Source organism: Podarcis vaucheri (genome assembly GCF_965113315.1).
Source record: "Podarcis vaucheri genome assembly, chromosome: 10".
Taxonomy (NCBI): Eukaryota; Metazoa; Chordata; class Lepidosauria; order Squamata; family Lacertidae; genus Podarcis; species Podarcis vaucheri.
Window position 1 is genome coordinate 10,644,450 of NC_138748.1, and position 27,553 is coordinate 10,672,002.

Consider the following 27,553-nt stretch of genomic DNA (forward strand, 5'->3'; position numbering starts at 1 on the left):
TGGAGGCTATACACCACACCCCTCAACAGTATTTATAGGAACCCAAACACCAGACTCTGCTCTGTTCCAGTAACAAGAAGCCGAAAGCACCAGCCTGAAGATGACGAGTGAGACCTCGTCGAAACGTCGCACAGACACCCCGACTCTTACACGGGAAGACACCCGAAGACACCAAAACCTGCATATATATATATATATATATATATATATATATATATATATTGCTTGAATTCACAACGCCCAAGAGAATCGTCACCTTAGATCTTGTACCTTGGATCTCGAACGCCTTGGCTCCCGAACAAATTGGCTCCTGAATGATCGAAACCTGGAAGTGAGTGTTCTGAATTTCGAACGATTTTCGGAAGCTGAACATCCAGCACGGCTTCCATGGCTTCCAATTGGCTGCAGGAGCTTCCTGCAGAAGCCGTGTTTGGGTTTCCGAACGTTTTGGAAGTTGAACAGACGTCGGGAACAGATTCCTTTCGACTTCCAAGGTACGACTGTATTCCTTTTCCAGATGGGGAGCTCAGCCATAGGGTATTCTCCAGGAGACCCTGGGTGAGTAAGAGCTTTAATCCCGATGTTAGAAGTTTTGGGTTTATACTCTAGTCCAGGTCTCCCATACTTGGTCCCCTCCCGATGTTTTGGACAGCAACTCCTACCATCCCCAGGCAGCATCAAAACATCTGCAGGTTGGGGAAACTTGCTCTAGTCCTGGCTCATTTGCACCCAACTTGATTTGATTTATTATATTTTGATGCGACTTTTCAGAAAAATGAAACTCAAAGCAGCTTACAAACAATAGCAATAACATAAGAGAACATAACAAATACAGCACTAATCATATAGGATAATTAACAAATCATCAGTAAAACAATTACAAATAACCAGTAAAGCAATTACAAATTATCAGTAGAATCATAGAACTGTCAAGTTGAAAGGGACCACAGACCGCAAGGGTAATCTAGTCCAACCCTCTGCAATCCAGGAATATTTCGCCCAACATTGGGCTCGAACTCGCAGCCCTGAGGTTCTACCAACTGAGCTATCTATGTCACCGGTAAAACAATTATAATCTGTAAAACACTAATATCAAAACAACTAAAGTACAGTGGTACCTCGGGTTAAGTACTTAATTCGTTCCGGAGGTCTGTTCTTAACCTGAAACTGTTCTTAACCTGAAGCACCACTTTAGCTAATGGGGCCTCCCGCTGCTGCCGCGCCGCCGGAGCACAATTTCTGTTCTCAACCTGAAGCACTATTTCTGGGTTAGCGGAGTCTGTAACCTGAAGCGTATGTAACACGAGGTACCACTGTAATAAGCTGAGCAACACAATTACCACTGTAATAAGCTGGGCAACACAATTGCAGCAGAAGTCTTATTACAGGACTCACAATGTACTACAGCTAATCTATAAAACAATATTGTCAGCATGAAGAAAATTGCATCCAGAAAATAAACTGAGCGCTGCTGAATTCATGCACAAATTCTCCCCACCCTGATGACCCATAATCTTTCACTTTGTTCAGTTTGTTCTTGTTTGCATTGTTCCCTGGCATGATGCTCAGGAAAGACCCAGGCAGTAGCAACCGGGGCGTTTCTCCCAGTTTCCAAACACAACATGCCATCTACACTGCTACATTGGCTGCTACCAGAACCATATTCTGCAGGCACCACGGTGCCTCTTAGTGAAACGCCATCCAGATACATGTTTACCTGCATAACAGGTATATTGAGACCTAAGAAGAATCAGATGGGTGAGGTGGGTGTGAAATGTCAAGTATAAGGTTAAAAAATAAAAATAAAAATAATTCTAAGCCAAGGCAAACTTTTCCAGCAAAAGGAAAGCCTGGCAGGAATTAGAAAATAGTGGAGAGGAATATTTGGATAGGATCTCTCTCTGTGTGTTTTCCAGCCAGGGGTTTCAAAATTAAAGCAGAATTTTTGATAAATGTGTGAAAAAACAGGGGGTCATTGGGGCTTGCAGAAGAGCTTGTGGCAGGAAAAAGGCATGAATTAATATGCCAGAAAACTGACACACACACACACGCGCGCGCACACACACACAGAGAGAGAGAGAGAGAGAGAGAGAGAGAGAGAGAGAGAATGTGCAACCAGCTGCAGCGGTGCAGGGCGCAGGGCCAGTTGTTTGCCAATAAAGAAAGGGACCAATTTTGCATCTTTGAAAATAAAATATTGCTCAAAGCAATCAATAAGCTGCAAATGAGGCCGGCGGGCAGTTTTTCCAGCTGCATTTGAATGTCTGAATAGATGATAAATTGTGTCTAGAGAGCAACACAAAATCATTCTGTACCTGCTGCATAATTTGCAGGCCCCTAAAGAAGCTCTGCCATTGCTCTGAGTCACCTCTGAGTTCCCAGACCTTTTCATACCTTTTATCTCTGTCAAGCAGGCTTTATATTTTTGGATAACCTTGCCCCAAAAGCCCTAAAGCACCTCCCTATCCCACAATTTTCCTGGCATAATTCAGGTTAACCCCCTTCCAAGGGATGCTGTTGACATAGTGACATATAGATATTTATATCCAGGGTTAAATCACCTCCCTGCCTCTCTATACTATAATCACTGCAATAAGTAATACGACGCATTACTTACTATACCACAGAGATTTAACAAAGACTGGCTAATTTCCATAGATAAATGGGTTATACAGAATAAGCATGCTTTTGACAGTGATATTAGGTGCTTTGCTCAGTTCTCCTCCATGATCTGGCTGGGAAGCAGCTATCAAGACTTTCCCCCAGGCCAGCATGGCTGCCCACTTCGTAGCAATTGTCACAACTCGGCGGTTTAGGCATTTCAGGGCTCTACCATCGCCATCGATCCCCGGCATCGAATGTGTTGGCCTAGTGTGGGGCTCCGAGGAGAGCTTGGCTGTCTGGCTGGTGTACCGGCCACCTAGCGCACCAGCAGCCACCCTGTCAGGCCTGCTGGAGGCGGTGGCCGGCTGGGCCTTGGAGTTCCCTAACCTATTGGTATTGGGGGACTTCAACATCCATGCTGATGCCACTCCCTCCTCACAGGCTCTGGACCTGGTGTCTTCCATGGCGACACTAGGGCTCTCCCAGTTTGTTTCGGGCCCCACACATCAAGCAGGCCACACGCTGGATTTGATCTTTGGCGTCGGTATAGATGTGATCATGTCTCCTCCGACGAAGGTGCCATGGTCTGATCACTACGCTCTGAAAGCCAGGATTGACTTTCCACCCCCACCCTGCTTAGGTGGCGAGCCAATTTGGGCTCGCCCGCAGAGGCTGATGGACCCCGAGAGATTCCGCCAAGCCTTGCGGGACCTTGCTCCCCCTGGCGACTCATTGACTGAGCTTGTTGAGGGCTGGAATGCCCAGCTCCTGGCAGCCATCGATGAGATCGCACCTAAGCGCCCTCTGCGACCCCGCAGAAACCGGGCTCCCTGGTTTACCGAGGAGCTTCGGAAAATGAAGCGGGACCTCAGACGGCTAGAGCGAGTATGGCGGGGTGCCCGTGACGGAGCCTCAAGAACATCTTATAGGGCTTTTATGAAAACCTACGAGATGGCGGTGAAGGCTGCTAAGAAGTCATACTTCTCGGCCTCCATTGCATCCGCTAGCTCTCGCCCAGCGCAATTATTTAGCGTAATCAGGTCTTTAACGTCCCTTGAGGGACAGCCAAATTTAAATAACAAATTGACACACGGCTGTGAGGCATTTGCGAGCTTTTTTGCGGAGAAGGTCTTGTCGCTCCGCCATGACCTCCCTGCCAATTTGGATACAATAAAGGAACTGGAGGCCCCTCGACTGTCCTCGGGTCCAGTATTGGACCACTTCGACCAGATATCCCCAGCCGATGTGGACAGACTCCTCCGAGCTGGAAAGCCCACCACTTGTCCTCTCGACCCGTGCCCGTCTTGGCTGATTAGAGCGTGTCCAGACGAGGTGCGGGCCCCCCTGGGGGATATCATCAATTTGTCCCTTGGCACGGGGACATTCCCAGGGGAACTGAAGGAGGCAGTGGTGCGCCCGCTCTTAAAGAAAACATCATTAGATCCTTTAGATCTATCCAATTACCGCCCGTTTTCGAATCTTCCGTTCCTGGGTAAGGTGATTGAGAGAGCGGTTGCTGAACAGCTTGGTGGGTTTCTGGATGAAACATTGGCTCTGGATCCATTCCAGTCTGGCTTCCGCGCTGGTCATGGGACCGAGACGGCTCTGGTCGCCCTAACAGATGACCTTCGTAGACAGCTGGATCGAGGCGGGTCGGGGCTGCTGATTCTTCTAGATCTATCAGCAGCTTTCGACATGGTCGATCACGAACTTTTGGACCACCGCCTTACCGACGTGGGGATCCAGGGCACAGTCCTTCAATGGCTGCGCTCGTTTCTCTCTGGTCGGGGACAGAGGGTGGCGCTTGGGGGGGAATTGTCATCGCGCCACTCCTTGGTGTGTGGAGTACCTCAGGGTGCGATTCTCTCCCCGATGCTTTTCAACATCTTTATGCGCCCCCTCGCCCAGCTTGTTCGGAGTTTTGGGCTGGGTTGTCATCAGTATGCCGATGACACCCAACTCTATCTGTTGATGGATGGCCATCCTGACTCGGCCCCAGACACACTGACCAGATGTTTGGAAGCTGTGGCTGGATGGTTACGTGGGAGCCGGTTGAAGCTAAATCCTTCGAAGACAGAGGTCCTGTGGCTGGGACGGGGCGATATGGGATTGGGGGGGCAACTCCCATCTCTTGCGGGGGCGCAATTAGTGCCAGCACCGTCCGTTAAGAGTTTGGGTGTAATCTTCGACACCTCCCTTTCCATGGAGGCGCAGATTGCAGCTATAACAAAGGCGTCATTTTTCCATCTCCGCCAAGCTAAGCAGTTGGCTCCTTACCTCTCTCGCCCTGACCTAGCCACTGTGATCCACGCGACGGTCACCTCCAGACTGGATTATTGTAACTCGCTCTACGTGGGGCTGCCCTTGAGACTGACCCAGAAACTCCAGCGGGTGCAGAATGCTGCAGCGAGACTCCTTACGAGGTCTTCGCTGCGAGATCACATTCACCCGGTGCTATACCAGCTGCACTGGCTCCCGGTGGAGTACAGGATCAGGTTTAAGGTGCTGGTTTTAACCTTTAAAGCCCTATATGGCCTAGGACCCTCGTACCTACGGGACCGCCTCTCCTGGTATGCCCCACAGAGAAACCTACGGTCTTCAAATAAAAACATCTTGAAGGTCCCAGGCCACAGAGAAGTTAGGCTGGCCTCAACTAGAGCCAGGGCTTTTTCGGCTGTGGCTCCGATCTGGTGGAACACTCTGTCACAAGAGACCAGGGCCCTGCGGGACTTGACATCCTTCCGCAGGGCCTGCAAGACAGAGCTGTTCCACCAGGCCTTTGGCCAGGGCACAGCCTGACTCCCTCCCTCGGCAATCTTCGCAGAGCTCTGGCCCAATGGTTGCTAGTGGCTTGAATTAATTAATTTTTATAATGAATGATTTTAGAATGTTGTTTATGTTGTACCTTTGTACTGTTTTATTGTTGTTAGCCGCCCTGAGCCCGGCTTCGGCTGGGGAGGGCGGGATATAAATAAAATTTATTATTATTATTATTATTATTATTGGGTGAGTCTCTGGTGGAGGGGAGGTTTTAGCCCAGGTTTTCCCAAACTTGGGTCTCCAGCTGTTTTTGGACTACAACTCCCATCATCCCTAGCTAGCAGGACCAATGGTCTCGGATGATGGGAATTGTAGTCCAAAACAGTTGGAGACCCAAGTTTGGGAAACATTGCTGTAGCCTCTGCCTGCTCCTCCAGGTTTTGGGGGCACCCTCTTAAAGGGATCTAGGGGGAGTTGCTTATTTCTGGAAGCCCAGCTGGGGGTGGGGGCCATAGCACTCCTCAAAGGGGTCCCTATTTGACATGTGTCATAGGCCCCCCCATCACCCCTGGGTTGACCCCATCTGGTATACCCCAGCAGATAGGCTGGTATCTCAATGGTTATATTCAATGCCTATGGCAAACCTCTGTATCTGTAGTCAATAAAGTTGTGGCCTGATTTGACTCAAAATACAGCTTATTGGAATGCGAGTGGCGCTGTGGGTTAAACCACAGAGCCTAGGACTTGCTGATCGGAAGGTCAGCGGTTCGAATCCCTGCAATGGGGTGAGCTCCCGTTGCTCGGTCCCTGCTCCTGCCAACCTAGCAGTTCGAAAGCACGTCAAAGTGCAAGTAGATAAATAGGTACCACTCCAGCGGGAAGGTAAACAGTGTTTCCGTACGCTGCTCTGGTTCGCCAGAAGTGGTTTAGTCATGCTGGCCACATGACCTGGAAGCTGTACGCCGGCTCCCTCAGCCAATAAAGCGAGATGAGCGCCGCAACCCCAGAGTCAGCCACGACTGGACCTAATGGTCAGGGGACCCTTTACCTTTACTGCTTATTGGGGTGACAGTCATGGGGGCTGCTGGGGGGTGGGGTGGGTCACACAAATGTGCTTTATCTGGCTACTATATTGTGTAACATATAGCTATGTTCTGTATCTAAGTGAAAAATCCCGATGTGGAGTTTTTAAATGTCAGACTTGCAGGAGAAAAAGAGGCAGCATATTGAATGGGGACAAGTTAGCCTAGGGGGGAGTGTATATTCTTGATTGCTGTTTACATTATACTCAGCATTTCAGCTCCTGCAGAGAGATTGTTTGCAGTGACCAAAATGCATGAGCATCAGATAGTGTTCGTAGGGGTTAATAGGCCAGGACTCTGTCAGAGGAGCTAAGTAGGCAAGGCTGCGATGTTAAATTGGGTGGACATCAAGGGATGACCTCCTGCAAATATGGTGGCTACGTAGTAAGGACGGACGTCAGTGAAATACTCTACACATGAACACATTTTTTCAAACCTTGACAGCACTAGGCGTTAGGTGAAAAACAGAGATTAGATGCACAGCTTCTGTGCAACTGATTCTTACAATACTTATGTGCAGAATGCCTCAGCCCCAGGGCTATATCCAAGGTTCTGCTCAGAGAAGACGCATCAAAATTAATGGAAGTGAATAACTCAGCTTCGTTAATTTCAATGGGTTTACTCTGAGTATAACTTTGCCGCCTTCACGGAAGGTCCTCGTAGTAACTTCAGGGAAGCCCCAGGAATCCTTGTCTAAATGTTTTCCTTCCGTTGCCCACAGTTTCATGCTGCAATGGCACTGGGAACATGTTTTTATGCAGAGTACCGCTTAGAGCTTTTAAAAGGATTAAGCAGTTTGTAGCTGCTTTTAAATAAATGCACGTATGGATACTGTGTGGACCAACTCTTAGTTCTGATGAACTAAGTGGAACTGAGTAGAAGACTATGAATCACGGGGATGGGGAAAGAGAGTGTGTGAATTCAACAGTGCTGAGTTTGTATTTGGCTGTTAGTTAAGATTGCTCTGTGGGTTATGAGTGCTGTAATGCTTTGGGAATTTTATAACGATTAGCCTTTTATATAGCTGTTCTGGGATTTTCTGCATGAACAGCAGATGTTCTATAGCATTCCCCACATTGAGTGCATTGGGACGCGGGTGGCACTGTGGTGTAAACCACTGAGCCTAGGGCTTGCAGATCGGAAGGTCGGTGGTTCGAATCCCTGCGACGCGGTGATCTCCCGTTGCTCAGTCCCTGCTCCTGCCAACCTAGCAGTTCGAAAGCACATCAAAGTGCAAGTAGATAAATAGGTACCGCTCCGGTGGGAAGGTAAACAGTGTTTCCGTACACTGCTCTGGTTTCGCCAGAAGTGGTTCAGTCATGCTGGCCACATTACCCGGAAAAACTGTCTGCAGACAAACGCCGGCTCTCTTGGCCAGTAAAGCGAGATGAGCGCCACAACCCCAGAGTCGTTCACAACTGGACTTAACTGTCAGGGGTCCTTTACCTTTACCTTTTTCACATTGAGTGCAGCCTCCAGACTGGATAAGGTTGCCCACCTCTGCATTACAAAACCACCCGGTGATACCCCCATGTCAGGGGAATAACTGCTACCTCTTGACCTTAGAGTTCAGGGTACTGTCCACATCCTCTGCCCACATGCAGAGTTTCTTAGACATTTGCATTCATGCTGGAAACCAACCTTATGCCAGGAAATAATGGAGTTCTGTGTCACCTCACTTAGAATCATAGAATCATAGAGTTGGAAGAGACCACAAGGGCCATCGAGTCCAACCCCCTGCCAAGCAGGAAACACTTGTCAAGAACTTAACTGTGAAGCTGCCCTTTGGTGGTAGTCCAGTATCTCTGTAGGGTGGCCTGATTACATCGAAGTAACAGGATCCGGAATTAGATGGAGTGTTACTTTGCTCCTACGTGATCATTCTCGAATGGCCAACAATATATTTTCCCCTTTAACAACTTAGTGTGGGCCTGCCATTTGTAATACAAGTCAGAAAATCTTTCCCCCAGCCAGACAATTTCTCTGCAATATTGACTGTGGTGCAACGCTTTGTTAAACGCTGCAGCTGGGAAAGCAAGAAACAAATAACCACATCTAATCAGAAACTTTGCTAATTTCCAATCCACTGCTCTGGAGTTCATTTGTTATATATAGATTCTGGTGGCAAACAAAGGCTGCGAGGGGGCTTTCTGCACAGAGAAAAGCTATTAGAATGATTAAAAACGCCATTGTTTTAAGCTGCAGTTCCTCCTGAAAGCAATGCAAATTGCTGTGTGGAATTTGTACAGCCCCCAACACAGCCATTCTTCTTGTTGAGCGTGTTCGATTTTTGCAAAGAATGAGGTGATTCGATTTGTTTTCGTTTGAGGGCGGTGTTTAGTAGGGTGATTTAGAAATCTGGTATTTGTGTTTGTGGTGTGTGTGCTTTAATCTAGAAATGCATTCTTCCAAGCAAATGAATATCGAGAATGTGCTTTATTTCCACTGAATGGGCAGCAGAGCTCTGCCAAGGCACAAATGTAGGATTTTTGTGAGATGTTTTCTTGGTGGATTGCATTCAATACAAGGATCTTAATAGAACAGGCAATTGCAAGAGAAGTTGGTAAGCACTTAATAACCAGTTGGTTACTTGATTTATTATTAGATTTGTATCCCACACTTCACAAGGGACACAGGTGGCACTGTGGGTTAAACCACAGAGCCTAGGACTTGCTGATCAGAAGGTCAGCAGTTCGAATCCCCACAACAGGGTGAGCTCCCGTTGCTCAGTCCCTGCTCCTGCCAACCTAGCAGTTTGAAAGCACGTCAAAGTGCAAGTAGAGTGTCGAAAGCAAGTGCAAAGTGCTCTGGTGGGAAGGTAAACGCCGTTTCCGTGCACTGCTCTGGTTCGCCAGAAGCGGCTTAGTCCTGCTGGCCACATGACCTGGAAGCTGTACGCCGGCTCCCTCGGCCAATAAAGCGAGATGAGCGGCGCAACCCCAGAGTCGTCCGCGACTGGACCTAATGGTCAGGGGTCCCTTTACCTTTACTTATCCCACACTTCTTCCAAGGAACTCAAGATGGCACACATGGGCCTACCATTCCCCCATCTTTGCCCTCACAACAACCCTGTGAAGTAGATTAAGCTGAGAGACCATGACTGTCCCAATCTTATTATTTATACCCTGCCCCTCTGGCTGGGTTTCTCAGCCACTCTGGGCAGCTTACGGTACATATAAAAAATTGTAAAACATTAGACATTAAAAGCATCCCGATGCAGGGCTGCCTTCAGGTGTCTTCTAAAAGTCAGATAGTTGTTTATTTCCTTGACATCTGATGGGAGGGCGTTCCACAGGGCGGGCGCCACTACCGAGAAGGCCCTCTTCCTGGTTCCCTGTAACCTCACTTCTCGCAGTAAGGGAACCGCCAGAAGGCCCTCAGAGCTGGATCTCAGTGTCCGGGCTTAACGATGGGGGTGGAGACGCTCCGTCAGGTATACTGGACCAAGGCCGTTTAGGGCTTTAAAGGTCAGCACCAACATTTTGTTTTTTGTTTTTTTAAATAATATTTTATTAAGTTTTATCAATAGAAAAGTTCAGAAAAATACAAAAACAGAAAAATACAAAATTACAAAATACAAAAATACAAACATTTAACACAAAAAAGAAAAAGAAAAAACACATATAAAAGAAAACAAAACTCCCTCTTTTTTGATTTCTCATCTTTAGTTAACTTATTTTCCTGACTTCCTCACGCCTCCCTTTTTTGTATCCCTTTTAAGAGTTGGTTCAGCAAATTCATATCCTATTAGTTTATCTATTATCAATCCCATCTTACATTTTACCTTGTTGCTAGAGCCCCTTCAATTCATTTCAATGTCATCAGCATTCAAAAATTTTACAATATTTCTGTAAATAAGTTTTAAATTTCCTCCAATCTTCTTCCACCGACTCTTCTCCCTGGTCTCGGATTCTGCCAGTCATTGCCACCATTTCCATATAGTCTATTAGTTGCATCTGCCATTCTTCCAGGGTGGGTAAGTCTTGTGTCTTCCAATGCTTTGCAATGAGAATTCTTGCTGCTGCTGTAGCATACATAAAGAAAGTTCTATCCTTCTTTAACACCGATTGGCCAACTATGCCCAGGAGAAAGGCCTCTGGTTTCTTCAGGAAAGTATATTTAAATACCTTTTTCATTTCATTATAGATCATCTCCCAGAAAGCCTTAATCCTCAGCACCAACATTTTGAATTGTGCTCGGAAACATACAGTGGTACCTCGGATTAAGTACTTAATTCGTTCTGAAGGTCCGTTCTTAACCTGAAGCACCACTTTAGCTAATGAGGCCTCCCGCTGCCGCCATGCCGCCGGAGCACGATTTCTGTTCTCATCCTGAAGCAAAGTTCTTAACCTGAGGTACTATTTCTGGGTTAGCGGAGTCTGTAAGCTGAAGCGTATGTAAGCTGAAGCGTATGTAACCCGAGGTACCACTGTACTGGGAGCCAATGTAGGTCTTTCAAGACCGGGGTTATCTGGTCCTGGCGGCCATTCCCAGTCACCACTCTAGCTGCCGCATTCTGGATTAGTTGTGGTTTCCAGGTGACCTTCAAAGGTAGCCCCACGTAGAGCACATTGCAGTAGTCCAAGCGGGAGACAACCAGACCATGCACAGTCTGTGGACAGCTAGGGGCTCAGCCAGCATACCAGATGGAGCTGCCCTGGACACAGAACTGACCTGCACCTCCATGGACAGCTGTGAGTCCAAAAGGATTCCCAGGCTGCATAACGTTTCCTTCCAGGGCACAGTTATCCCATTCAGGACCAGGGTGTCCCCCACACCTGCCTGCCCCCTGTCCCCCCAAAATAGTATTTCTGTCTTGTCAGGATTCAGCATCAGTCTGTTAGCCACCATCCATCCTCCTGGGTATCATAGAATCCTGGGTATCACAGAATCATAGAGTTGGAAGAGACCACAAGGGCCATCGAGTCCAACCCCCTGCCAAGCAGGAAACACCATCAGAGCACTCCCGACATATGGTTGTCAAGCCTCTGCTTAAAGACCTCCAAAGTAGGAGACTCCACCACACTCCTTGGCAGCAAATTCCACTGTCGAACAGCTCTGAGTGTCAGGAAGTTCTTCCTCATGTTTAGGTGGAATCTTCTTTCTTGTAGTTTGGATCCATTGCTCCGTGTCCGCTTCTCTGGAGCAGCAGAAAACAACCTTTCTCCCTCCTCTATGTGACATCCGCATGGTGATGAACACCCAGCCCAGCCCCTCTGTCTCTCCTAGCGGCTTCACATGGATGTTAAAAAGCACAGGGGAGAGAACAGAGCCCCAAGGGGTCTGAATACTCATCCCCCAATACCACTTTCTGGACATGGCCCAGGAGGAAGGAGTGTCCCCCCAGCTCCCAGATGGTCCAGAAAGATGTCATGGTCAATGGTATCAAAGGCCTATGGCTCAATGCCCTAGACACTCCACCAGGCTGGCTTTTTGAGCACTACGATTGATTGCATCCATAGTCCATCTTGCCTTTGACTTACTCACCATGGTTCATGGAAATGTAGGACCATGGCAATTTATTTTTGGGTAGACAATTTATTATTGGGTATTTATTTTATTATTTCCGTCTCAGGACTACTCTTTGTGATTATGAGCCCAGGGTGGATACAGCATAAAAAGCTTTAAATTATAAAATCACTTATCTCAAATGTGCAATCTTGGCAACACTTGAGCACCCATAATTTCATAGCTGGCCACATTAAGTCAACCCCCTACAAAGGCCTGAGTGAAGAAGCACATATTTACCTGGCACTGAAAGGTAAAGAATGACATTGGCAGATTGTGGGAAGGGGGTCCCACAAATATAAAGAGCTGGCTGGAATAGGGAGAGGTGTTTGGGGTTTGTATCCAACAAAATCATCCTGTTAGCATGTTTTGGCGTTAGTAGCTTGCTCTTAAGCACTCTGTTTTACTGTTAGTTTGGGTTATATTTTTATAACTAAAGTCAAGGGGCCCCCTATGGATGAAAACCACTAAAAATGTATCCCTGTGAGAATGCCATGTAATGCTTACAGAAGGCATGCCCATTTATTTATTCATTTGTTATTGCAAGCCCTGTCTTTGTAAAAAAAATATATTAAAAAATCCAAGTTAGCTTCCTAGGAGATAAAAATTTCAAAATATGGGACTCTTGAGAAAATCATTTTGTTGTTGTTGTTATTGTTGTTAATCTAAAAGACAGAGGAACTTGGAGGAAAATTCAAATGATCTAGAGAAGGAGGAGAAATCAGGATGTGACCTTGGAATGATGCTTTGATCCTTTGCCACATTCCAAGTCTCTGTGATGTTTGGACGATCGGAATCCTGGGCTGCAAAATATAAGGAAACTATAAAATGGTCTTAGAGGAGAAGGTGTTTTGCAAGTTGTCTGGCTCCTGTCCCTTGGACGGGTTTTGCTCATTTGAAGGAGCAGTCGTGCAGATGTTGGCATTTCAAGCAGAATTGCAATGCGCAGCAATAAATGTTCCTTTGGGTTGTTTACAAAGAAGCAACGGCAGGAAGTTCATAAAGAACCCAGCCAAGTGCAAATGCCAGTTTCATGAATACTGTCATGATTTATCCAAGAGTCGCCATCAAAGTTTTACAACTGTGAAAGTTTATCAAGCTCCCCAGCTGTCCAGATAAGAAAAGCAGAGGGTGGTAATGCCTGGAACTATTGTAGGAAGAAAGCAGGTTGATGTCCTCAGGAGAAAATTAAATGGAACAAAGCTTTTGAGCCATGTGAACTTTTAATGTTCAGGGAATAAGTGACCATGTTTCAGCAAGCCACACTCCTCTGCCTTTCAGTCATCCATGAAATGCTCCAACTAAATTAGTTATATTCTGCCTCCTAAAAATAAACCAAACATTCCCCCACCCCACTGTATTTATTTTCCAAGCTGGCTCACTGTTCCATAATGGTTACACTTTCTCCTGGTGTTGTGGACAGAGAATGCCTTTCTGCACGTCTTCTGTATGCTGTTAAGTTCAAGAACCAGTCAGAAAGGCAGTCTTCAGCCTGCCATCGCCCCTCCTGGGCTCTTGAGTCAGTCTGTCTTCCTGATGAGAAGCTAAAAATAGCAGCATATCTTCCTAAGCCTCCTGAAACAGGGTTTGGAACGAAGCACCTGTTTTCGGAAGGATATTTGCAACAGCAAAACAAGGTACTTCCCAAGCGAGGGAGCTGTCATGTACTTAAAAATATATGTGCTACATCCTTTGCTAGAAACCTCATTTTGGTTCCTATTTCCTGCAGACCTTTGGGGAACCAGCAGCAGTAAGGGTGAACTTTAGAGGAGAGCCACAACAAAATCTTGCTCTCTTTCCTCTGTGCTACATGCATCCACTGCCCCAGACTTCAACCTGGGTCTTCTCTCTTCCTCCTCCTCCTCTCCCTCCTGCTTTCTTCATCTCCAAGATCTAGCACAATGTTTCTTCTCTTCAGCCATTTTGGAGTCGACCATGCTGTGCGTGGGTGGCTTGACTGACCAATCCCTCACTTTTGTATACCACTCCCCACCTTTTCTCCATGCCAGTGCACACGTGCACAGACTTTTTTTTTGTCTCATTTTATCTTTCATTATGTTATGTAATTCTGCAAATCTGCAAGTGGTGCCATTTTGCCTACAAAACCATTAGCACACATCCCCCGCCCCCGGTTCGGTGTTAGAGGGAGTGACAGAACAAGGATGAATACGCTATCTGATTGGAGTGCATCCTCTCTTGGGTTATTCCTTGTGGATCACATTGAGATGTTTGAGATGGCAGTTTGGAATAAGATAATATGAGAGAAAGAGAGAGGGAGAGGTTGTGAGGTTAGATTGAATGGGCCACCATTTTATGAGCTTTCACACCCTGTTTTTAATGCGATGGAATCATAATCTTGCCGTTTTCATTCAAATCATGCCAGAGACTCAGTTGTACAGTGCACATTGTATAGTATAGTATAGGAATAAGTGAATTGCCATGACAACTTCAATAATAAATGTCAGCGTGCAGAGGTGGGGCCTTCAGATATAACTGGTGAAAGGAAACAATTGTATGATTCCTGAAAGTATTTATAGGAGTGTTCTGTGGGCTAAAGCAACAATTGAAGAGTTACAGCCCACATTACCCTGTTTCTGTTGTTGCTTTTTCATAAGTATAACGTTTCCCAGTAACAAGAGGTTTGGACTGGAAGCTGGACATTTTCAGCCGTGGATTCCTTGTGAGGTGCTGAGCATATCACTCACATCTTCGCTCGATTTGCAGCCAAATTATAATGGATTGTTTCATAGAACTCTTGTGAGGATGAACTTAATAAATACTGTGAAGAGTCTTTTCACAGTATATGTTATGTACTGAAGTTCTCACCCTGGGCCAGCAGGGGGATACTGTAGATAGTTATGCAAATGAAGGACCGAAAGTGACGTTCATTGATTGGATAGTTTTAGAAAGTTGTTACAGTAACGTGGTACTGGAGCTCTATATAAGCAGGCTGACTGAGCCCTTCAGTTCAGTTCTGTCCTGGCCTGTGAATAAACAAGAGCTGTTTGAAGAATCGCTGTGTTGTCTGATATGTTCACCCACAACTTAACAGTATATATGTAGTCAGCGCTTTTCCCCCTTAAAAATATTTAGGGGTACTCTCAATTTCCTACTCATATTGAAATACTGCCTCTCAATGAGGCCAAACATAGATTCACAAAATGTTTAGGGGTATGCGTACCCCTGTGTCCCCCCCAGAAAAAAGTACTGTATGTAGTTAATAGTAACTTGCTGACTAGGCCTACCCAATAGTTCTTAACAGAGCTTTAGCGATTCTTCATGTTCTCATAAGAGGTTTTTGCTTCTTTGCTTTTAAAATTGAAAGATGGTCGATACAAACTCCTGAGGATATATTGTAGTCGCTTCAGCAACAAGAACAAACCAACAGCTAATGTTTCCAGTGACATATGCTTCAGCTGTCGGTGAGAGGTGACTCAGGAGCGAAAATTGAAAACTACTTGTGCTAGTGCAGTGATGGGGTAATGCTTTCTCCCAAAACATTACAAAAAGGTGACCCTTCCTCTCTGTTACCTCAGTAAAATCTCTGGTTCATGCCCTGGTTGTCTCTCAGGTAGACTACAGCAATCTTCTCATTTCTGGTCTTCCATTGTCTCACTTCGGTTCCCTCATGTCTATCCAGCATTCATGTGCCAAACCCCATCCACCTTTTTCATCACTTCTGGCCATGGGACATTCTTCCTCACATTGGCTTTGCCCCTCTCCCTGCATCTCTCCACACTTATATCCCCAAACTTGTCTGCAGTCTTCACTCTTCCAACTCCACCATCTCAAGGTCTCCAGCTCCCTCAAAAGACTCTGCCTTTTCTTGTTCCGTTTTTGTTTAGTCGTTTAGTCGTGTCCGACTCTTCGTGACACCATGGACCAGAGCATGCCAGGCACTCCTGTCTTCCACTGCCTCCCGCAGTTTGGTTAGACTCATGCTCGTAGCTTCGAGAACACTGTCCAACCATCTCATCCTCTGTTGTCCCCTTCTCCTTGTGCCCTCCATCTTTTCCAGCACCAGGGTCTTTTCCAGGGAGTCTTCTCTTCTCATGCGGTGGCCAAAGTATTGGAGCCTCATCTTCACGATCTGACCTTCCAGTGAGCACTGAGGGCTGATTTCCTTAAGAATGGATAGGTTTGATCTTCTTGCAGTCCATGGGACTCTCAAGAGTCTCCTCCAGCACCATAGTTCAAAAGCATCAATTCTTCGGCAATCAGCCTTCTTTATGGTCCAGCTCTCACTTTCATGCTTTGTAAATTTGAACTGCCTCCCAAAACACATGTGGAGCTGATTCCATTAGTACCTTCCAAAATCTCCTCAAAGACCAGCTTCTGTGAAGCCTAAAGCATAATTCCCTACTTCCCATGTCCTGTTGTAACTCAGCCTATAGCAAAGCACATATTCCCCACCCCCACCCCGGTTCATCAGTCCTCCCTTCTCTTCCTTACCCCTTCCCTGCTTTTCCTGCATCAGATTGTAGGTTGTAAATTCCTCAGCTCAGGAACCTACTCTCCTATACTCTGTAAAGCTTCATACACACTAATGATGCTATATAAATAAGCAAATAATTTTTGCCAGTCATGTGGGTATGCAGCCCATTGGTACAGAAGCTTCCATAGGCATGTATGTAGGTGGTTCGCACTGTGAGATGCACACTTTGTAGCTACTAGGTACATCAAAGACTGGAAGCAATTGGCTTCTTTCCCCCCAATCCAGAAGAATTACTTTGTCACTTGCTGTTTGTTCACAATAAGCATGTTACAATAGCTAATGATCGTTAATGTTCACATAATCCAGGTACAACTGGGTTACAAAGATAAGTAAGGAATTATCTTCTTTCAAAGACAAAGTTCATTGTTCTTTCTTGATGGGAGGCTGTAAGTCATATGGAGCCAGCCACAGGAACCCACACAAATAAGGCATTTGTCTCAAATTCAGCAAACTCTGTTCTATCAAACTGTACGAACACCATCTCTGAAAGGATGTAATACAAAAGCAATAAATAGCCGTGGTAATTGAGTCATTTTGGGTGTGGAGAACATTCCACTTAATTCATTCATTGGTTAATTTGATCTTCCACTTCATTTTATCAAAGCCCCTAATAGCAAGTAATTTCTGTTAAGAGAAATGCCAAATCCACGAGGTCCTTTTCCACACAATTTGGTTTAATTTATTGCAGCAAGTCCACAAGTTGACGAAGGCAGAGAGAAGGCCATACATAAATACACCGTTCAAGTCAAAAGGTTCGTCATAGCCCTGGTAACGACCAGCGTAATGCGGCAGGCTAATTTGAATGTGCCTGTGAGTAACACAGGGGATTTAGCCGAAATAAATATAAAAGGGCCATGAGAGGAAAGAAGGCAAAAATAGAAAATCAAAGGGAAAAGAACCTTCTCTGTGCTTTGATCAGGTCTGATGTGTCCTAATTTTTTCTTCTAGCTACTGTCAGTTCAGGGAGATGGTAGGCACCTCAAATCTTAATGGCCAGCCAGGAAAGAAGCCTTCCTACACACACACACACACACACCAGATTATGGTTGTAGGCTCCACTGTTACACTGAGGGGAAGGAGTGTAATGGCAGATTTTCACAAGTGGGTCAGAGTGATAGCCCTGGTTTATATCCCCATTCGGCTTTAAGAAATAGAATTGATTATTATTGTTGTTGCTTATTAAATTTACATACCACCCTTCATCCAAGGATCACAAAACACAAAATATGTACCATGATAACAAACAAAAACAATACCTCCGCACACAGTTCAAATGGCCATAGATTAATTAATTAGCCAATTAACTGATGGAGTCACTGTGGTGTGAGGGGGGCATCCTGTGCGGTCCTGGTGGGGGGGGGGAGTTACCTTACTTGGGAGCCGCCTTCCCCAACTTTGGGTTTTGCTAGTACACACTTTTATACCATTCATTTGATGTCACTATGACTATGATGTCACTTTGAAAAGTCTCCCCAATAATCCTGGGGGCTATAGTTTGTTAAAGGTGCTGAGCTTTGTTAGGATACGATATACGGTATCTTTATTTACAGATAGGTAGCCGTGTTGGTCTGCCATAGTCAAAATAAAAAAATTCCTTCCAATAGCACCTTAAAGACCAACTAAGTTAGTTCTTGGTATGAGTTTTCGTGTGCATGCACACTTCTTCAGATTTCGTGTGCATGCACACTTCTTCAGATTCTTCAGGTATCTGAAGAAGTGTGCATGCACACAAAAGCTCATACCAAGAACTAACTTAGTTGGTCTTTAAGGTGCTACTGGAAGGAATTTTTTTATTTTGACGGTATCTTTATTGTCATTGTCCCATACAGAACAATGAAATTGAAAAATATACATAAGACATTCAAAACCCCCTAAAAACTCTGAAACCCCATTAAAAAATATAATATATAATATATAATATATAATATATAATATATAATATATAATATATAATATATAATATATAATATATAATATATAATATATAATATATAATATATAATATATAATATATAATATATAATATATAATATATAATATATAATATACTATAGCGACTCCTTATTCTGTGTTTAGAACCAGAATTGCATTTGGGTAGAAACTGTTTCTCAGGCGGCTAGTCCTGGTCTTTATAACCCTATACCTTCTTCCAGAAAGCAGAAGCTGAAAGAGATCATTTCCAGGGTGCGTACTATCCTGCGCTATCTCTGCAGATTTCTTATGGCACCTGACAGCATAGACTTGATCTAAGGTGGGAAGAGTGCACCCAATTATTCTCTCTGCAGTCTTTACAACCCTGGACCTCTATTCCCCCCCTAGAACTACAATTCTCAGTTACCTGTGAAGAGGGATTGGTTTTTAAATCACTCTGGTGACTGTAGTTCTGTGGGGAACAGGGCTCTCCCCCACCAACAAACTTCCCAGAATTATTTGGGGGAAGCCATGACTATTTTAAAAGTTGTATCATAGTGCTTTAAGTGTGTCGTGTGGACGTGGGCCAAAACGACCAGCAAGGCAGGAAGGATTGGTCCAGTTGTATGGGCAATGGAGATGTCCTGTTTGCAGGCATCTGATTGGTCACTGTGAAGACAGGATGTTGACCTTGATGGGCCTTTGGCCTGGATCAGGGGGGCTGTGACAGCTTAGTGTGCTCCCAGTGACATCACTGCATTGCCACAACTTTGTTGTTGTTGTTTAGTTGTGCCCGACTCTTCGTGACCCCATGGACCAGAGCACGCCAGGCACTCCTGTCTTCCACTGCCTCCCGCAGTTTGGTCAAACTCATGCTGGTAGCTTCGAGAACACTGTCCAACCATCTCGTCCTCTGTCGCCCCCTTCTCCTTGTGCCCTCAATCTTTCCCAACATCAGGGTCTTTTCCAGGGAGTCTTCTCTTCTCATGAGGTGGCCAAAGTATTGGAGCCTCAGCTTCACGATCTGTCCTTCCAGTGAGCACTCAGGGCTGATTTCCTTCAGAATGGATAAGTTTGATCTTCTTGCAGTCCATGGCCTACCATCCATGCCTACCGTCAATTGCCTCACCCAAATTCTCAGCTGGATTTGAACTTTAGCTTTGTTCCTTATTGCTGAAAATTCTAAGAAAAACAACTCCCAACCAGTAGGAAACACGCCAGAAAAATAAATGCACCATAACAATGGGAATTCAGTTTGTCTATGTGCATAAGTGCTTATTCTTAGTGACATTCTAAATGTCACCATGTGCGGGTGTGTGTGTGTGTGTGTGTGTGTGTGTGTGACCCACAGGCACCAGAAGAACTGGCAAGCAGATCAAGGAGTGATTTTGTTTCAAAGACCACATATTGTATTCATATTTCTTTTCGCAATAATTTTTTTTAAACTTACCTGCTTAATTTTTAGGTATAACCTTTCAAGTAGGTTACTGTCTGTGACAGACGCCATAGTTTGTATCGGGCTTAATGAAATTTAATATCTAGCAAAAGCAACCGCATCACATTTATGCTTGCTCTTCTTTTTGACATAGGTGGGACACGTCCCTTGCAGATCTGGTGTTTTCCGAGCAATACCTGCGCATTTCAACCAATGTCCCGTCCAGTTCTGTGTACGGCTTTGGTGAACACCAGCACCCATCCTTTAAGCACAATATGAACCATATAACCTATGGGATGTATTCTAGAGACCAGTCTCCCAAAGTAAGTAGTTCAATATTACATCTTGCACTCCTCTCCCAGAAAGAGCCTTGTGCCTTCTATACGTCTTCTGCCATTTATTAATAGTAGCTATTAGTTAGGCTTCCCCTCACACATTAATCCAAGTTATTAACTATCAAGCACCACGTTCTGCTTCTCTGGGCAGTTTTGGCTCATTTCACATAACCCTTGGCCATCTCGGATGAATTGTAGGCAGATGTTGATCGTTGTTTTTTTAAACATGAATTATGTGCTTTTTAAATTAAGTCCATTCATATCCTCCAGTGGATTCTGATAGTTCTGATTTAATTTAGACACTGTCCTGAGGAATTTAGGAAAACCTAAAATGGGGAAGAGGTCAGAGGTCAGAGAGGTGCGCAGGCAGGAAGTTGCATGGGGTGATACTGATTTTTAAGGCAAATGGTTCCTGTTTGGGCAAATCATCTGAGGAACTTAAAGGAAACCAAATATTTTATTTTTTAAAATAAGACTAGCAAAATTTTAACTGAAGACTGTAGAACGTCTTAGGAAGGTGCTATGCCTGTTCAGCAGCCTAGACACTGTTGCAATAACCATACCTGAGTAAAGCAATAAAACTAAAATTAGATGTAATCATCATTATTATTATTTATTTCAGATGAATGCAAATCTGTATGGAGTTCATCCTTTTTACATGTGCATAGAGAACGACGCAAACGCTCACGGTGTACTTTTCCTCAATGCCAACGCACAAGGTAATCAAAGGTTAACAATTAAACAGAACTGTTTAGACTGCAGATATATATATATATATATATATATATATATATATATATATATATATGCAGGTTTTGGTGTCTTCGGGTGTCTTCCCGTGTAAGAGTCGGGGTGTCTGTGCGACGTTTCGACGAGGTCTCACTCGTCATCTTCAGGCTGGTGCTTTCGGCTTCTTGTTACTGGAACAGAGCAGAGTCTGGTGTTTGAGTTCCTATAAATACTGTTGAGGGGTGTGGTGTATAGCCTCCAACGTTCTGGGCAGAGAGGAAGTTCCTAGATTAGTGTGCCTTTTCTTCTTTTGTTCCTTAATTACTTGAGGGATATCTTGGGTGATTTCATGAGTGATGTTCTGAATATCACTGGGTGGGTCATTAAGTGTAGATTAGTTGCTAAAGCTTTCGTGTCTTGACCTCTTGAGCTTGTGAAGAGTTTTTCTGAGAAGATGGCTGTGCTGCATTTAGTTGTGCTCTGGCTTGGCTTCGTGTATAGGGGCGAGCTATGGTTTTGTGCCTTGTGCCAGCCAGATCTGTGTAGGGATTGCAGGGGGGTGCAGCATCCGGAGGTGCCACTATAGTTTGGTTACTGGATGGAGTCTGTAATATGTCTGTGGAGAGGGTCTGGGTTTGGGTCTGGTGTGGTTGATTGGTGACGGCGTTCTGTGTGCAAACAACTAGCCGTCTGGAGAGCTGAAACTGAGACCTCACATAAGACAGACAGACACACCAACAAACTCTACAAACTAGAGAAACGCCAGAAGCCCAGCCACCCTCCACAACAACCCATGAAACAAACAGTACATAACATATCAAACAGGATCCTCACCCCAACTGAAACCAAAGTACTCTCCAAAGGTTTCAACTTTGCAGTCGCCCCGAGACGCATCCCCACGGAAAACATCATATGCGGAGTCGAAGCTAGCCTGACCAAAATCGACCCAGATGAAGCCAATAAAATCAGACTTGAAGTCACCAACATCCTCTGCTCCAGCAAACCACCCAGAAGCAATTTACACAAAGAAGAACAGAAAGCACTCACCAACCTGAGGAAAGACAACAACATAATCATTCTCCCAGCAGACAAAGGCAACGCCACTGTTGTGATGAACACATCGGACTACCAAGCAAAACTATCAAATCTACTCCAAGACCCTACCTACCAACCTATAAAAACAGATCCCACCACCTATCTGGAAAAAACCACCAAATCCAAAATAAAAGCCTCTCCTATCAGTGAAGAAATCCAGCTAAGAATCATCCCCAGAGAAAAATCATCCAGATGCCCCAAACTCTACGGTCTCCCCAAGATACACAAAGAAGGAACACCACTCAGACCAATAGTCAGCTCCATAGGCTCACCTCTACAAAATCTCGCTAAATTTCTCGCTAAGCAACTTCAGCCCTATGCAGAATCCATCGCTTCACACGTTACTAACTCCTTCCAGTTCATAGAAACAATAAAGAAACAATACCTACATCCCGATGACCTACTTGTGAGCTTCGATGTTGTATCTCTCTTCACTCAAGTGCCCATTAATGAAGCCTTGACAGCCATTCAAAACAAATACAACCCCCCCAAATACATCCTGGACCTGACCAACCACTGCCTAACCAACACGTACTTCATCCACAATGGACAAAGATACAAACAGATAGAAGGAGCACCTATGGGATCACCCCTCTCACCGGTTATCGCAAATTTGTACATGGAACACTTTGAAACCAATGCTTTAGACAAGTCAGAACACAAACCCAAACTTTGGCTCAGATATGTTGACGACACCTTTGTAATTTGGCCACACGGGAAAGAAAAACTGTGCAGTTTGTTTGATCTGGCGCGACCCCCGCTAATTGATTTACGATCCTCAATTAGCTCTTTACTGCCCGGCACACTTCTCCTGCCGCACGCTCTGCTCCGATCTCTCAGTCACGCCGTAGCAGAGATTACACAGCGGTGTAAAACTGTCATGTAGCTTGGCTTCCAGACAAACACACACAGTCCAGGTTTGTCTATTTACAGCTTTTATTCCAACATTTCTCAGGAATTTCCAGGACTATTTGCAGCCATGACAAAACTGCATCCTTTCCCCACAAAGTACCGAGTGGGACTGGCATACTCTTCCCAAGCTCCTCCCAAGCTTCCAAAATTGACGTCAGAATGGTGTGGCATCATGGGAAGAACTTAACCCGTTAAGTTCCAACCTCAACACCCCCCCTTGCCGCACCTTCTGACAAGACCCTTTTGAGTTCAACACCTTACCCTTTGCCTTGTGCTCCTTCCCAGCATCTTTCCCAGGCACCTGTTGAACCCTTTCAACACTCCCAGAATCACACTGTGCGAATCTCGCCCACGCACATGTTGCCTGGTATCTTTCAGGTGGAATGCCCTTTGTTGTGCGACTAGACCTTCTGGGCATAAACTCAGATGTTACCTCTGACTCACTGCCACCAGGAAATGTGTCCTCAGCATCACGGGATTCCCCCTCTGACTTAAAACGTTTTCGAATCCTCTCCATTACACTCACAGGGGAACTGGGCTCGCTTTTGGGTGTTCTCCTTACATCTTGTGGAGAAACTACCGATACCTTGTCCTGTTCCTGACTTTGGTCAGTTACCTGATCGTCATCATCAGACTCAGCCTCTCCTTCCTCCCCCTCATAATCTTCCTGTTCTGAATCAGAGAGACACTCTGAAAGAACATCACGCTTGACAGCAGCTTGTGTCTTTTTATCCTGCTCATAGAACTCAGCGTGTTTACTGATCAGTAACTTACTCTGATCACCTGATGGAAATGCAAACCTCCATGCACTCGCTGTTGGCTCATACCCACAGAAGATCATTTTTCGGAACTTGGATCCATCTGGCCCCTGCAAAGCAGCAGGTACCGGCACAGACGCACGTGACCCGAACATACGCAAAAAATGAATCTGGGGTTTCCTGCCATGCAACAGCCCAAACGGTGTGTCCCCTACCATGGAATTGTAGGTGCGATTCCAGGTGAAGCTTACATACTTGATTGCCTCCAGCCAAAACCTTGGAGGTAACCCAGAGTCTTCCAGCAACACCTGTGCAGTTTTAACCAGAGCCTGACACTTCAGCTCTGCCGCCCCCCACTGATTGGGTGAAGTCACTGTGTGACGTATCCCTTTCTTGTGAAAGTACTTCTGCAAAGCAGAACCTGTAAACTCAGCTCCTCTGTCACTTGTGACAGCTTGCACTTTGGTGGAAAACCTTTGTTCCACCCCCTCAATCCACCCTTTGATCAGCTGTGCTGCATCATCCTTGGATTTGAGGCCATGTATCCAGGAATTCTGAGTAAAATCCTCCTGCATCGAGAGCAGAAACCTTGACCCTCCCAGACTTGGTTCCTTTACAGGACCCCACAAATCTATGTGAATCAGTTCAAAAGGCCTTGTTGTTATCCTTTCAACCTTTGGATAACTGCATCCTTTTACCTTTGCCAGTTTGCAAGTTTCACAACTTACAGCATGTCCACATTCTGAGATATTACAACCATTGGAAACTTCTGGCAGCACCTGTAGTTCTTCAAGAGAACTATGAGCTGTTCGTGTATGCCAAGCATGTACGCATGAATCATGATTGGGAATTGTAGCACGCAGTGCTTGTGCTTTCTCAACCTTCCCACCACCCTCCAGAGACGTTTTAAGAATGAAGAGATCATTTTGCCCCTTTTTAACCTTGGCAAGCATCCTCCCTCCTTTGGAGATTGTGCACACATCACCCTGAAAACAAACCGTAAATCCCTTTTTCAGTAAATAAGGCACAGATAAAAGACAGTGTTGCATCCCAGGAACAGTACAACACTCCAACGTTTCCTGTAAAATACAAAAATGCAAATTTACAGCATTAGTCATATTTCTTTTCTGTCCATTTGCAAACAGTACAGTTTTCCCGGCAGGAATTGCCGTGCAGTTCCACCTCTCGACAGCAGGTGTCTCTGGAATCAAATTGCGATTAGCTGCAGAGTCAATAACAAAACTTAGCTCTTGGCTTGTCCCACGGCTGTCCTCAGCCAACGCCAGACTAGCCGTGATTTGATAAGTCTCCTGACGTTGTTTTCCTCGTCCTTCTCTTGCGTTCCCACGCTGACCTCCCCTTCCAGACTGGTTCCCATGGAAACCCGACTGATTTCCATGGAAGGTGTCCTTGAAGCCTTCCTGTGCAGCTGCTCTCTGTGGGCAGTCTCTTTTGAAATGACCGTGAGATCCACACACGTAGCACCGACGAAACTCAGTGGAAAAACACTGCCTGGGTCTCCTCCCAGCTGGCCTGGCCCTCCTTCTTCCGGAAAAGCACTCCTTGCCAGATCCGCCCCCCCTGAACTGCCGCTCCATTCCAGCAGATTCAGTGGAAAACTTTTCAAACTTGCCTTTGGAACTTTCCGCCCCCCCCGACTTGCTCACTAGCACTCCTTGAGGCTAAATCATCAGGAACAGGGGCTCCAGCCATCTCTAGGCTATCAGCTTCCATCTGCTCTTGGCCTCCTGCTGAGCCTTCACACAGACGTTTCAGCACACTCCAGGCCTCACACGCAGATTCAACGTTTTCCAGGTGATGTTGCAAATTTGCATGCACACCTGCCCGCAACATGCAGACCTCAGCTCTCATAGCTTTCTCCCTCTGCATTTTCTCCTCCAGAGAAACAGACTTCAGCTTTCCTGCATCTCTGTCCACCAGTTGCACTGGTTCCCTCTGGGATATGTCCCAAACCTCCGTGGCTATGAACCACGCTCTCACCCATCTTGCCCAGGTATTCCACGCTTGGGCGGTGAGTTCCTCAAGCTGTTCAAACGGAGCTTGAATCACCTCCTGGCCATCTGCCATGTTTCTCCTGCTCTCCCAAATGGGCCCCAAGCTGTACTTACAAAAGCACCAGCTCTTCTGGCGTGGAGAAACGTTTCCTTGCTGCTCTCAGCTCACAGCTCCACAGCATTCAGCAACAGCGTCTTTCAGCTTGCTTGCTTGCTTGCTTCCGTGCTCCTCTGCTAGACACCGCAGATTTCTCAGCTCCCGGCAGCTCTTCCGTGACAGTTTTACGATAGGTGATTTAGGGTATCCATAACCTGTGCAGTTTGTTTGATCTGGCGCGACCCCCGCTAATTGATTTACGATCCTCAATTAGCTCTTTACTGCCCGGCACACTTCTCCTGCCGCACGCTCTGCTCCGATCTCTCAGTCACGCCGTAGCAGAGATTACACAGCGGTGTAAAACTGTCATGTAGCTTGGCTTCCAGACAAACACACACAGTCCAGGTTTGTCTATTTACAGCTTTTATTCCAACATTTCTCAGGAATTTCCAGGACTATTTGCAGCCATGACAAAACTGCATCCTTTCCCCACAAAGTACCGAGTGGGACTGGCATACTCTTCCCAAGCTCCTCCCAAGCTTCCAAAATTGACGTTAGAATGGTGTGGCATCATGGGAAGAACTTAACCCGTTAAGTTCCAACCTCAACAAAAACTAGATAGCTTCCTCACACATCTCAACAGCCTACACCCCAAAATACAATTCACTATGGAAATAGAAGACAACAACCAACTCCCCTTTCTTGACGTCCTAATCTACAAAAAACCTGATGGCTCCCTAGGACACACTATCTACCGGAAAAAAACACACACCAACCGCTACTTACATGCACAATCACACCACCACCCTGCACAAATAAACTCCATAGCCAAGACTCTCATCTCCAGAACCAAACGCCTGGCTGACAAAGACCACTTGACAACTGAGTTACAGAATCTCTCAAATGTGTTAATCGCCAATGGATACCAGAAAAACAGGGTTACGAAGCTAATCCAAAAAGAAACACCCCCCAAAAACCAAGACACAGAAGAAAACAATGGCATGGCCCTCCTTCCTTATATCAAGGGCACTACAGACAAAATCAGCAAAATCCTCCATAAACACAATATCAAAACAGCCTTCTGCACCAACCAAAAAATAGCCAATATCCTCAGAAACCCAAAAGACAAAATCCAGCTGGAAAACCAAGGGGTCTATGAAATACCCTGCAAAGTCTGCCCAGCCACGTACATTGGACAAACAAACAGACGAATAAATGCACGTATCGCAGAACACAAGAATGCCGTCAAAAAAGAAGAAAAAACTTCCTCTCTTTTCCAACACATGAAAGAAACAGGACACGAAATTAATTTTGCAGATTCCAAATTGCTCTTTAACATGGAACATCACCACAAGAGAATAATCATGGAAGCCATCGAGATAGAGAAACACCCTCACAACATGAACAAGCGTGACGACACGTCCCGCCTGCCAGACATCTGGAAATTAGCCCTCCACACAAAAACCGACACTAGAACCAGAGGCACACAGAACGCCGTCACCAATCAACCACACCAGACCCAAACCCAGACCCTCTCCACAGACATATTACAGACTCCATCCAGTAACCAAACTATAGTGGCACCTCCGGATGCTGCACCCCCCTGCAATCCCTACACAGATCTGGCTGGCACAAGGCACAAAACCATAGCTCGCCCCTATACACGAAGCCAAGCCAGAGCACAACTAAATGCAGCACAGCCATCTTCTCAGAAAAACTCTTCACAAGCTCAAGAGGTCAAGACACGAAAGCTTTAGCAACTAATCTACACTTAATGACCCACCCAGTGATATTCAGAACATCACTCATGAAATCAC

At 45.6% G+C, this 27,553-nt stretch overlaps 1 protein-coding gene across 1 annotated transcript in view; it reads left to right on the top strand.

The window, feature by feature from the left end:
• LOC309541594 (sucrase-isomaltase, intestinal-like) overlaps nucleotides 1-27,553 on the top strand; it is a 111,677-nt gene that overhangs the window by 17,911 nt on the left and 66,213 nt on the right. The window contains exons 5-6 of the mRNA XM_082239600.1: nucleotides 19,950-20,118; nucleotides 20,753-20,849. Coding sequence (XP_082095726.1) covers nucleotides 19,950-20,118; nucleotides 20,753-20,849 — 266 coding nt within the window. The remainder of the gene's footprint in view (nucleotides 1-19,949; nucleotides 20,119-20,752; nucleotides 20,850-27,553) is intronic.